The following is a 13,166-nucleotide window of genomic DNA, read 5'->3' as shown; positions in this document are numbered from 1 at the left end:
TTAAGTTCTTGCTACAATGATAACCAACTGTAAAAAAAAAAAAAAAGTCAGCTAAAGAAGCCAGAGAAGTGTAAGTAGGCAGCCCATGCCAGGCAAAGCGATCTTTGTAAGAGGAAAGAAATGAAAAGGGTATCAATTCAAGGCACCAACACCTAAGCTTAACATGCTATACGAGAGTCAATATTTCCTAAAGAGAGGATGATCTTGTGTTTCTAAGCCAAGATTTGCTGGATTGCCAAGCCATTGGAGAATTTGGAAGGCTCATCCCTGCAGCACTTCACCAGGTCAGCTTTTAGAGAACCTAAGGCTATTCAAAACATTGTCATCAGGTTTTAAACTGAATGAAAAATGCAAAAGCTACCAATAAAACCTACCAGAAATTCAACAGCCTGTTTTCGCTTCTCTGTTCCTTCTCCACTACTTTCAGCTTTTTCACTATTCCAGGTCCATCCTAGTCTCACTGACAGAAGAGTACAGACTGCTGGCCTGCCCAAGTACAATCTCGTATTCAAGCTATTTAGAAAAGCACCCAGTACACAGCACCGATCTGGCACGTACTAACCAATTCTTGCACCAAAGCAATGCAAAGGCTGAGCACTCCTAGCTTCATGGTATCCTCTGCACTTCAGTTTATCTAGTAGCACTTGGAAAGGACGCAGGAAAAAAAGATTGCTTCAGGTGAAAGTCCCCAAATTCAAAGGTTGGGGTTTTTTTTCCCCCAGAAAAGAGGAACGAGTCTGAGACAAACCACAGATAAGAACTAGTCTGGGTGTTCTGTGGTCAGACATGAGACACACTGACAGACTTCCCACTGATACCAAGTGTAGACCATTATTGATGCAATGCCTCATTAAGTCAACATCTCTGCAGCCATTAGTTTATCCCCATCTTAACTTACTGTAACTTTTGAATATGCCCTGCCCAAAATAATACTCTGAGATGAGTAACTAAAGAAATCTTTGAGGACAAACCAATAAATTGGTAGTGTTTCTTCACCTTTTACAATGTTCTGTCAACACTAAGCAAGACAAGTGGCAAATTACCCAAAAGCCTTCAAAGGTTTTAATTTTCATTAGAGACATATATATAAAAACTTGATTAAGATCACTGAACAACATTATGACAAGTATTATGAATATTTATTACAATTACCTCCAAGTGTCTGTGCTGACATCCAAAATTTCTTACAGCTAATACATCTTAATTAATGAGGAATACTTCCTCCAGATGGATACCCAAAATTAAACAAGAAACCCAGACGAAGGCAATACGTACTTGTGTCATTAAAAGGTACTTTTTCACTGATTATGCATAAGGATTCTTCCAGTCTACTGCCCAAAGCTGCTTGAAGATTCTTTAACTGTTGCTGGCTAAGTAACAAAGACAAACGAAAAACCACACACACACATTGTAAACCTTTAAAATTTAATCTGTATCACTTTCACCATATTTCACCATAAGCATCTCTTGACTTTACAGGTATCTGTCTCTTCATAGAATTAGATAGAAATAAGACAGTAGGAATAATTTTTCCTCCTTTATTTGTATTTAATATATGACATAGTATTTTAATCCCTTCCAAATAAATGCAATAAACTGTTGTAAATCCTAAATTCTGGTCTTGGGAAGCTCAACTTTCTTCAGAATTAATCTTTACATTATTTTCCAGTTATGCAATTATTGTATAAGCTATATGAAGGTATTCTTTTCTACTAGCATTTGAATGGGAATGCAAAAGGACCTTTAAATTAGTTACTATATATCAGATGCAGTATTCCAATGTGCAAGTAGTGAGTTGTCGGTAACTCAGTTATATCACATCACTATTAGAAATACCTCACAAGTTTTTCAAAGCTCCATATTTAAACATTGCTATCATATGGCCCACTCCCACAAGACTTGGCAATTAGGTTACTGTTCATCTCAAGAGCCTATGCTAATGATATTAGTAATAACTTGGGTTTACATCTATATATACAATCAAATGCAAGTGAAGCAGACCTACAGAAAAACCACTTGAGAATGCATCAGAAACCTATCTCAGCATTATATACATATGTCATTGCAGATTGATTCAGACCAAATTCCACACCTTACCCAACTTAGGCCCCCAAATTCTTCACTGTTTTGCTTCCCGTTTGACATCTAGAACTCCTGCACATATAGTGGAGGTTGGGGGAAAGATGCCAAAGTGACAGGTTTTTTTCCTTTTTTACAAAAACATTTGATAAGTGGAAATTTATTGGGACTAACAAGGAAAAATAATTAAAAAAATAGACAAGCATGATATCAAGAAACTGGCCAATAAGTAGCTCATGCACATTAACAAACATTTTCCTTGAAGAGCAGCTCCAAAATTCCATAGAAACTGTACAGCATGAACCACAGTAGCATTGGGCATGATAGAAAATAAACTCAAACACAAATTGCAAAAGTACGGATGTCTCCTTTTTGTACTCTAAAGGAATGGCAAACAAGTAGTCTGATAAGTTTTAATTTACATTCTGCCCTTTAATTTTCAAGGCATGCAGACTGACAAGTCTCATATCCCCTGGCTTTTCTGAATAAAGCGTGGGTGTCAGAGGCAAATGGATCCCTTCCCCTGAAAGAGGGGGGAAAACAGAAGAGCAGTACTCTCAAAGACATCTTCTGTCATGTGTTCGTTGGATACCGATTTCAATGTTTAAAATAAAGAAGTGTCAGGCTTTATTATTTTTTAAAAGCCTCCTTTCTTAAATGGTAGTGACAATTTCTTACAATGACATTAATCACTCAGTTGTCATTGAACATGAAAGACAAGCTCTGAACTGAATAGTAGCAGATTAAGACCACACTGTTTTTCAAACACCACAAAAAAGCAAACAACTGCGAAACACAGCTTTCATCCTCTTTTGCAAGTCATTCTCAGTGAAACCCTGACCTGTATAAGAGGAAAGTTATTGGAGTTCAAGTATCTTCACATCTATCAAAATAATTAAAATACATACTTCAAGGTTACCATTTGAAAGAAGGAAATCTTCATCTGATCATTCACTACGCATTTTATCCATTACATTAAAGACCTATACTGCACATATCTTTTAAAAAAATGGATCTTAATAATGAAGTTCAGAGAAGTGCACCCTAAATTGATTTGGTCCACAGTCCTCAACTTCTTCCTATTTTCTATGATTGGTCTTCAAGATAATGAGGGTATTCCAAAAATAACAATACAATTCTTCAACAAAAACTTTCAAATATTCTAGGTAAGTGTGTTATACCTGAAGCAAAAGTAATTGTTCAAGAAGCTTTTGAGGTGGAGGGGGATTTTTGAAAACTCTCTGCAGTCAGTTGTCTCAGCATACCTTACCCAAGCTTTGTTTTTACAAAGCTCATATATCTTTGTTTCATACAAGTTCCGTAGTTTCTTTACTTTTTATAGCATTCCATTAATTTTCTAGTTACATACTTAGAAGGAAAAGGGGTCTGACCTGCATAGTCTTGATGTTAATGTGCTGTTGCCCAGTATTTTGAGTTTTATCAACTTTTTTTTTAAAGTATTATACTCTAAAAATAATCCAGCTAATCTTTTACAGTAGTTATTTGTTTATAATCAATTTTTCATTATATTAAATAAAAACACTTACCATTCTTCGGTTCGAAGCCTACAGTCCTTAGCTTCTCTTTCTAGTGTCTGAGACTTGATCTTTATGCAAGAAGATAATCTCACAATGTAAGTACTGACACAACAAGACATTTCATTTCAAAATTTTTCAAACTTGCAAGCAACAGAAAAATTCCTTACTTCTAATTTGGCTTTATCATTCTGCAGCTTTTCTATGGTATCTGTGTATTTCCTTGTTAAACCATCCACCACAGCTTGATGCTGGGCAGCATCAGTTTCCAAAACCTCAAGTCTAGTTCTCAGCTCCGCTTCCAAACGTTTGTGCTGCTCATCTGCTTCAAAGAACTGAAAGAAAAGTAGAGCTCATTTTACCTATGGAATCTAGTGCTATGAGTTATACCAATTTAATCAACCAGTCCAGGCTAATAACAAGTACTAGTTCTCAGACAAATAGAAATTTCATGATATTTACAGAGAAAAGATTCAGGAACAAAGTACTTTGTGTTTATTAAAGTTTTGTCGTACCAACCATTCCTTAAATATATTGCTGATTAATAGCAGACACCTGAGAAATTAAACTTGAGCCATAAGGTGTTTCTCGATTTTCTAAAACAAAGTGAAATGCATTCCATTTTGGTAAAGTAATTCCCGACTTAATTACAGCAACTTGCAGAAAATACTTTAAGCTTTAAGGCAATTCTGAAACAGTGAACTAAAAAGAAGTTTCCACCCAGTACCCACTATATGGCTATTTTCAGTAGAGTACCTAAGTGTCACCAAAAGTTAAAAATCTAAATGAGAAAACACACGCATTATGCAAGTTATTCCACATACTGTCTTAAGAATCTGAAGTCAAAATATTTTCTCATTTGCCCAGTGAACATCTTTATAGACACCCTATCCGATCTAGTCTACTATTCTGCATACAACTAAGCTTATAAACCCACTAGCTTTCAGATGCCATTTTATTTTCTCTATCTTTGTTCATGTGACGAGTTTTCTGTACAAAAAAGAAAGGCTAAAAAAGTTTCACTCACAAGTATATGTAGTCGTTCATTCTCTTCTATCTTCTTCTGAAGATCTTCATTGAAGACACTTTTCTGCTCTTGACTCAACTGAGATGAGGATTCTGTACTTTTCTAAAAAAAAGAAAATGTGCATTCATTACCTCCAAGTCTCTGAAGGTATCCCAAAGCCCAGCTCCAAGTATCTGAAAACAGTTCCCATCACTAACTCCCAATAGAGGCACATAAGTATACACCTTATTTACATTGACTAATACATCAAAAGGTACACACATTGCACACAGCACGAGCCTAAAAGCAGCACTTTTTCCTTCACACCATTGTTACAGTATAGTGGTGGAATGCCAATTCGATAAGGACTCGGGAAAGCTTCTACTCAGGTATCATATTCACACACACACGAAATTGCTTGTATGGGCAGGTGCCCATTTGACATCATTTGAATCTTGCATGACTCCACACAGTCAGCAATATGAAACCCTACGCACACAGGCTTATTTGGTTTGGGAGCTGTGTGTAAGGCACACCTCCCCCCATCAAGTGTGCAGGTGTAAGCTGGTCTGGTCTCAGCAGGAACCACGGGGAGGGGGAAAAAAAAATCACGGGAAGTGCACTGTCCCATGGCAGGCTGTAGCACAAGGTGGCACTGGAAAACACAGGGTCTTCACTGTCCACCAACTACCCTGAGAATACAGACATGTCTCTGCCAACTGTTTCCTCATTTTTCACCTGTTTTGTCCAAAAGATTCAGAGACCACCAGTGAATCCTGCGCTGCTTCTCTGCTCTACCACACTGCTGAACATAGGTAATACCATCATCAAACAGAAGGGAGACTGTTTACATTTAAACTGAACACGACACTTCAAGTGCTTGGGACAGCTAGGACAGCTAAGCCACCTCTGCATTTGATGTCAGCCTACGAACTATAACATCTGAGATATGAGCACGTGTTCACCTTCTTCTAGAAGGATTGCAGTCTGACACAGATAATCTACCCAAGTCTTAATCTAAATAGTTTTAGATGTGATTTACATGTTCTCACAATGGCAAGCCTCTGAAGTAAGGGTATGTTCAGTACAACGTATGTATTTAGTGAGACCCTATAGGTAAAAATAAAGGGAACATGTTTAAAAGGTACTACAAGCACTTCTTAAAAAAAAATAAGAAATACAGAACTGTGCATACTGACAGCTGAACAGGAAAGAAAGTCAGTGGCAATGGTTTGCAAAGCTACTCAAGCCAGGTTGAGGTCCTTCACAAGTTTGAAACATGTCTAGTAAAGCAGTAAGTTACATAACATGCAATAAAAGAACAGAAGAGTCAAACTGCATTTTGAAGAACAATCTACTATGGTGCTCCAATAATGCAAGTCAGAGGTACTATTCTTGTCAAGGAACTGGATTGCAAAAAAACGCACAAGAGTTTAGGGGAAAAGCAAGGAAGATGATCATATTATTAATCAGTTGAATGATTTCTTGAATGTTAGTCTTGATAGCTACAGTATTTTGTGAGCTAACCAAAAAGAAAAGATGACAGTAATTAAGAGGGGTTTCCTCAGAAGAGGAAGGTAGAAAAGGATGCTTGAGAATTATTTAAGTCCAGACACACCACCCCTGGAATTCTGATGTTACCTACAGAAGACATGGCTGATCTTAGACAGAACATGGTTATAACCAGGTTTAATCAGCAAGCGTTTTGGCAAAGAAAGATCTCAGTACTGAAATTACTCTGTCATTTTGAAATAATGTAAGGAATACTAGCAAAGCATTTGATGAGATTCACGTAACAGCTGCCTAGAACAGCTACAATCATAGGCTAGAAGTGTTAACCATTGACATCAACATTACAAAGCAAGGAGGTGGGGATAGGAAATGAGGGGTGATCGGTTTTCTTTGTAGCAGTAGATTAATCACAGTGCTCCCAGATCTTTCCCAGCTATTTGAACACTTAATAAATATCTGGGAAAGGGAGATAGCAATTCAGTATCAGTTAGCTGACGCACTAGAAAGAAAAGTACAGAACTGCTTAGCAAGCATTACATGTATCAATACCTGTTTTGTGCATATTTTCACTCACATCAGTTAGGAACACAAGTTCTGACAAAAACATTTAGCTCAACCCTTGACACAAAGCAATACTGCTAGAAATCTGGATAAGGCACTGACAGGTGAGGAACAGATATCTGCTAGTTACGCAAAAAGTTTTTTTGCTTTTAGCACATACTTTGTTCTTCTTGCCCCTAGCTTCACTTAATGCAAGCTCATCTTGAAGTAACTCCACCCGCTTGGCAAGTTGCTGATTTCGAAAGGTCAAGCTGTCCATTTCTTGTTGCAGTTTTCTCAGTGATTGATCCTTCATCTTCAGTTGCTCCTGAATGACCAAAAAGTTTATTTTTAAAACTTTCACTTTTAATAAAAAGTATCATAAGGACACATTAAAAAAAAAAATCGCTTTCTTCATTATTTGAACATTGAAGAGGCAAAAAGTATTGTTTTTAAACTAAAACACCGGTTTCACTTCCTTGAGCTGCCCACAGATCACACTCAAGTAGATACTTCATTCTACAAATTAATCATCGAGAAGCAACATTCCACTTTTACAAAGTCAGCACCTACAGAGAACAATGAAGACTAGTTGCAGAACAGAAATTCTTTAACTAAACCAAGTTCCTTCTTTATTCTTTTAATCACAATACTTTGAGTAAAAAGTATTTCTATTTACCCTTCCCATTTACCTACTTTATCACAGCTTAATACATATGACACAAGTAGTTTTTAGAGATTACCTTCAGAGAAGCAGAGTTTGCTTGCTCGTCTACAACGCCTTTTTTCAGTACTTGGTTCTGAGCTCGAAGCTAAAAAATAAGAGATGTCAATAACTATGCAAGACAAAAGAACAAATAAAAGCCATTCATTACAATGTGCATAAAGCATCATAAACTCTCATGAGAGCACGAGATGTGCATGCTTTTTAAAGTACTCTGTTCAGGTAGGTAGTAGTGATATCGAGTTGAAAAAGTATCCAATTCATATCCTGAATTGTCAAGAAACAAGTAGTTATTTTACCATCTGAATATTTTGCTCAAATAGAAAATAATTCTTACTCAATATCTTAGAAGATTAGTTACTTAAACATAGTTAATGTTCGAAGAACAGTGAACAAATATGGAAAAAGTTGCAACTTCTTCCTTGACTAATCAAGTTCTTGCTCCTATTCAGTGCTATTTCTGTCTCTCCCCTCTTCTCTCCAAAACTGTTCATGACTGCTTCTGGAACATAAGCAGGGCTCACAATAAAGTAAAAATCTGTATCAATTCAAGAAGAGCTTAACTATACTCTAACGCAAAAATACTTATTACCGGTCGCAGCAGATGATCCAGAGAGAACAGCTTGACAAACGCTTCAGGAAAATCATAAAAAGCATATAAGCAAAAGCCCTCTAAGACTTACTTATATCGTTCACAAATCTGAGCTAAAATCACTGTGGTGAAAAGTGATACTCAAGAAATCTATTTCCCAGTCACTTCACAGAGTACCTCTACCCTGCAGCAATGAGGATACCGACAGTTCCATCTCCCCATTCCTTGAAAATTGCTTGAATCCTGGTTTCTTCAATGGCAGTTTGTATTCATTTGACATGTTTGAGTCCAGCTGTTGCAGATATAAATTAAAAGGGTTTGTATAGTGTTTGGGAATACCTCTGGCAGATGCATAAAAGGCAAGATTCAATGTAAAACAGCAATGGCTAATCTTTTCAGCCTGATGACTGAATATATTAGCAATGTCAACTGACTTTTGACCTTTCAAAGCACAGGCTTTCACCCTGCAGTATTCCCACTGTGCTGCTCAGGCATCACAAAGGCAAGAGAAAAAACTTGCAAGAGCACCACAAAAAGACTTCCAAGCACAGGGTTTCCCTAGCAAGAAAAAGCAGTGTGTAGTTTTCTACACCTTTTTTCTGCCACAGCTACTAATGCAGGAACATGTCAGGTACAGTGACTGAACTAGTTCAATCGCGCTGCACTGAGATACCCAAGCTGAAGTGTGATCCACCAAAGGCTGTCACAAGCTGAAAGAGCCTTTTGACTACTACTTCCATCAGGGTTGCGTGAGAGAGCCAGAAGCTGCAAGTCGAGGGGAAGAAGAGACTCTGAAAACACACATCCTTCTTCTGGACTGCTCTGTGAGACAGCAGGGAGAAACAGAAAGCAATCCTTTGGCAGGTACTTCTGTTGGCACTCCTTGAGTCTATCAAGCTCTTGTCTACCTCTCCTTGGCTTCCACAACACGACTGAGTGAACAGGCAAATAGCTTCCCAGGGCTACTCTCCATTTCCACCCGCATGCAATAAACAGCCAACTGAACAACTGATCATTTGCACAAAAAGGAGAGTTATCTGCAAGGGGAATCCCACAATGTCCTGGAGTCATTGCACAAAAAATGGGATGAGAGCAGAAAATCATTCCCATGAAGAGCCAGTGAAACATCACAGGCTGAAAATTGCAAGATTAAGTTCAAAGAAAGCTTTTGGACACCATGATACTAAAAGAAAGAGGATCCAGCAGCTGGAACTTTCAGAAGCTATAGTCAAAAGTCCACAGTTCAAAGTTTAATTCTGGAATCAAGCTGCAAAGTCCCTCAATTACCTTATCCCGTGAGATTTTTGTATCTCCAAGGTATAGCAGAGCCACTGTAGAAAGCAACGAGAAACATGAACTCTGTGACCTACAAAGCCACAAAGCAAATTCAGTTTTCTTAAAATGATTTTGTGGACACAAATAAACATCTGTGAACAATTTAGATTCTGTACAGTTTTTTTATAGCAGTTCCAAGGAGAATAGTATTTAAAGATGCATCATTCTGTAATCTAGGGAAAGGTGTCAAAAACAGTCAGGTGCCTTGTGCCAACCACTCTGATGCTAGGCTACATAAAACAAAGTGCTTTCCCAAGGCCGTTGAAGAACTATACCATTCAAGACCAACAGTCTCCTCTTCCTTTTAGTGAAGAAACAAGAATGAAGAGTTCTGTATTAAACAAAGCTCCACCATTTAAGAAATCATCTCAAGCACCTCGGAAAGGAAAGGCACCTATGGGCCAGAAGTCTTTGCAAATACTCTGTTAGCACCAGAAACGGAGAGCAAAGTTACCTAGGGCAGCTGCGGAAGAATGGGAACAGATGTGAGGCAAGTGGGGAATCAAGTGTCCTCACTTCCAAGACACTGCAACACCACTGCAAGCACTACTAACACCACTGAACTCCTGCATCCAGCAGCCAAAGCAAACTCAAAGCCTATGCATAAGACACAAGACCAAGACCTCAACAAATGTTCACACCCAAAAAGATAACTAAGCCTCACACTTGAGTGCAAAGTGGAGAAGCAGGGGAAAGCACAGCTGGTTTCACTTCCCTGTCATAGCTGAACCCATTATTTGCCCTACTGGATGCTTTGCAGACAAGACACTTTGGTCCTCACGCCAACCTGCTCAGCCAGCGCTCGGCAATACTGTAGCCCCTCGGCACCTGCAAACTCGCACCTCCCCTGCCTGCTCAAGTTTGCCTTCACCTCATCCTCAAGAAGACGCAACCTCTGAGTCCCAAACACTTCACGCTGCCACAAAAATCAGCGTTTCAGTCCTGACCAGAGCTCCCCGCTCCGCTGGAGCACGTCGCCGAAGGCAGCCAAGCCGGGCGGGAGAGCTCAGGGCCCCGCCGCCCCACGGCGATGCCGGGGCGGAGCGGCCGGCTCCCCCGGGCAGGGAAGTGCAGGGCAGGGCAGGGTATGGGCAGCGCCGCGGGCCGAGCGGGGAAGACCCCCTCCCCTCAGTGAGGTGGCCGTTAGTCGCGTAACGGCCGGCAACCCGCGCGCAATGAGTGCCTGGAGGGGTGCAGCACCGGCAGGGGGGCGGCGGCCGCCGCTCGCGGAGCATCGGGGACGGGCTATGGCGCCCGATACCTTGGAGTACTCCTGAGCCAGCTTCTGGTACTTCCCCTGCAGCTCCGCGGCGGCCGCCATTCCCCTGCCGCCGGCTCGGCTCGGCTCGGCTCGGCTCGGCTCGGAGCTAACGAGCCACCAGCCCGCACGCCCGCGAAAGGAAGACGCACTTCCGGGTTCAGGCGTTTGGAGCGTGATGACGTCACCACACCGCCCCACACGCCGCGGAGAGGGCGGAGTTAAGCCGCCGGCGCCACCATCTTGACGCAACTTCCAAGATGGCGGTAAGAAAGGAGGGCGGAGCCGCGTGGGGGGCGGGGCGGACCACGTGACACTAGCGAGGCGACCACAGCCGCCTCTATTGCCATAGTAACAGCCGCCGGGCCCTGCGCGGCCTCGAGGTTACGGGGCCCCACCCCGCCCAAAAAGCATCGTCCGCGCGCGGGAGCAGCGTCCACCCCGGGGGCGGGGGTAGAGAAGGCGGCGGGCGCGGGGGTCATGTCGGCGGATCGCGACGCGGGCAGCGACGGGCGGTGCCCCGGCGCCGTCCCCTGCCTGGGCAGAGTGCCGGGGCCGGTCCCGTGCCTCCCCGCACGAGGCAGTGCTGTCGCTAGGTGGAGCCCCGGGCCCGGGCCTGCGGCACCGGGGCGCGTGGTGGCGCTGGCGGGGACGGTCACCCCGGGCCGTAGAGGCCCGTCCGGTCCCGCCGCCGATGTCTGAGGGTGGTTGCTTGAGGGCCTGCTCCTCAGGCGGCTCCCGGCGGAGCCTGAGTTTGGGGTGTGTTGCCGGCGAAAGAGTGAGGCGTGGGGCCTGTTACGTGCCTGCCAGGGAAGGAGGTCTGCTTCAGAGTGCACGGCGGCTGTTGTCTGACGTAGTACACGTAATGTCCAGAGAAACTGAGGCAAATACATTTTTTGCAGATCCGTCGGTGAAGAAATGAAACAAAAGGCAGTCGAATAATGTCTCATGGTTCACAACAAGTGAGTGGCAGGGATGGGATTAGTCGATGCCAGCACTTGCTCCTTCCTGCTTGCGTTCAACCTTCAGTGCCGTTATTTAATGAAGGGGAACACGGGTAACCCGCGTGTTACTGCAGTGCTGTCGGTTTGCTCTCAAGCTGCAGAAACTCGACTTCCACAGTCTCGGGGAGTCATTTTGAGTATCTGCACCCTGTGGTTCCCGGGGCGGGGGGGCTTCTCTGCTGCCTCCAGCCTGTTGGTCTCTTTGTTTCAGGGCCTGCTTTCAGCTTCTCCACCTCCTTTAGAGATTGCTTAGGTTGTGCTAATTATCTCCTATTTTCTTTTTCTTTATCCTCAGATTTGCCAAGCATTTAAATGTGTATATACCATCAGCACTCTTTAAGAAGAATCTGAAGACATTGTAATAGGTGTATTTGGTCCTGCCAGATACTCAGCCAATGCAGGATTTTGTTTCTGAAAATGACTAGAAACAGATGTGCAAGGAAGAGAATAATAAAGCAAAAATGTGATGATACTTTAGCAGTATATGTTGAGCATCTGTTGATTTGCAGGTTTAGTGCTTCCTGGTCTAGGATAGAGATGCAACAGCAAATTATTATTTTTGTTCAGTTTCCATGGTGTCATTTTTTTTCACTTGATTCAGCATGGTGTCTTCATAGCCTTTCCTCAGTAGTGGGTAGTGCTAGAGATGCTAAATCATCATTTTCTTACCTCCTTTTCTCTTTGTTTCCCTTAAGTAGGAGTAGATAAGTAGGTGCCTGTAATGGAAGCTAATCCTTTTCCTTAGTCTTGAAACTTTGATGGTGTGTGCTATTCTTTTACTTATCACAGTAGCAGAGTTGGCAAGAACTAAATATGATACGGTGGGCAGATTAATAAATGTGTTTGTATCTCCACAGGAAATCTTAATGTTGGAGGACATGTTGCTGATCCATATTGCTGAGAACAGATACTGCACATTTTTAGGCAGTAGTCTAAAAGGGGAAAAAAGGAAAACACATATTGACACTATTCATCCAAATGATCTTGCTGCTTTTTGCATGACCAGAAGAGCTTAAATAGCAATACTGGAATAAGAAATAAGGAAGCTTTAGTTTTTAACATTAGAGCTATGATAGACTACTCCTTCAACTCCATTTTGTATTCCCCACAGAAGTTCTTGATGAAGTAAATGGAGTTTGCAGTTGCTGTTTAGCACACCAGCATGGTATGTCCACACATGTCCATGCAGTCAATGTTATATCAGAAAATTATTAAAAACGTTTACAATTGATTCTGAGCCTGTATTTTTAGGTTTGCATTTTCTAGGCTATATCTTTTATGAAATGTTAGATTGAAATGCTTTGAACATACTTTGCAAAATAGAGTACTCCTGGTTTGTGCTGTGTTCAAAGATGCTTTTGTGATAAAATTTTCTTCTCGTATCTGGTGCAGTGAATGCTGGCAGAGAGGTTTCATAGCTGAAAGCAGGGAAAGGGAGCTGAGGGAATTACAGTGCCTAGTTGTAGCAGAATGAATTGCTTTCCTACTTACAACAGCGGTGTTTCTGACTGGACAGCTAGCATTTATTTGCTTGTATCAATCCAGAATGGCATGATCCAAATGTACATTATATAGGGCATT

At 41.6% G+C, this 13,166-nt stretch overlaps 1 protein-coding gene across 3 annotated transcripts in view; it reads right to left on the bottom strand.

The window, feature by feature from the left end:
* Nucleotides 1–10,644, bottom strand: part of PPP1R21 (protein phosphatase 1 regulatory subunit 21) — a gene marked incomplete at both ends in the record, with an annotated part of 34,916 nt that extends 24,272 nt beyond the window's left edge. For all 3 annotated transcript variants that reach the window (XM_081997391.1, XM_081997392.1, XM_081997393.1), the window contains 7 exons: nucleotides 1,276–1,370; nucleotides 3,627–3,685; nucleotides 3,785–3,949; nucleotides 4,642–4,743; nucleotides 6,854–7,000; nucleotides 7,416–7,484; nucleotides 10,585–10,644. In XM_081997391.1, the coding sequence (XP_081853517.1) occupies nucleotides 1,276–1,370; nucleotides 3,627–3,685; nucleotides 3,785–3,949; nucleotides 4,642–4,743; nucleotides 6,854–7,000; nucleotides 7,416–7,484; nucleotides 10,585–10,644 (697 nt within the window). The remainder of the gene's footprint in view (nucleotides 1–1,275; nucleotides 1,371–3,626; nucleotides 3,686–3,784; nucleotides 3,950–4,641; nucleotides 4,744–6,853; nucleotides 7,001–7,415; nucleotides 7,485–10,584) is intronic.
* Between the last annotated feature and the right edge of the window lie 2,522 nt (nucleotides 10,645–13,166).

Source organism: Phaethon aethereus, assembly GCF_964289735.1.
Source record: "Phaethon aethereus genome assembly, chromosome: 3".
In the NCBI taxonomy this organism is placed as follows: domain Eukaryota; kingdom Metazoa; phylum Chordata; class Aves; order Phaethontiformes; family Phaethontidae; genus Phaethon; species Phaethon aethereus.
The sequence above is the reverse complement of the archived record's forward strand: the minus strand, read 5'-3'. Positions and strand labels throughout refer to the sequence as shown.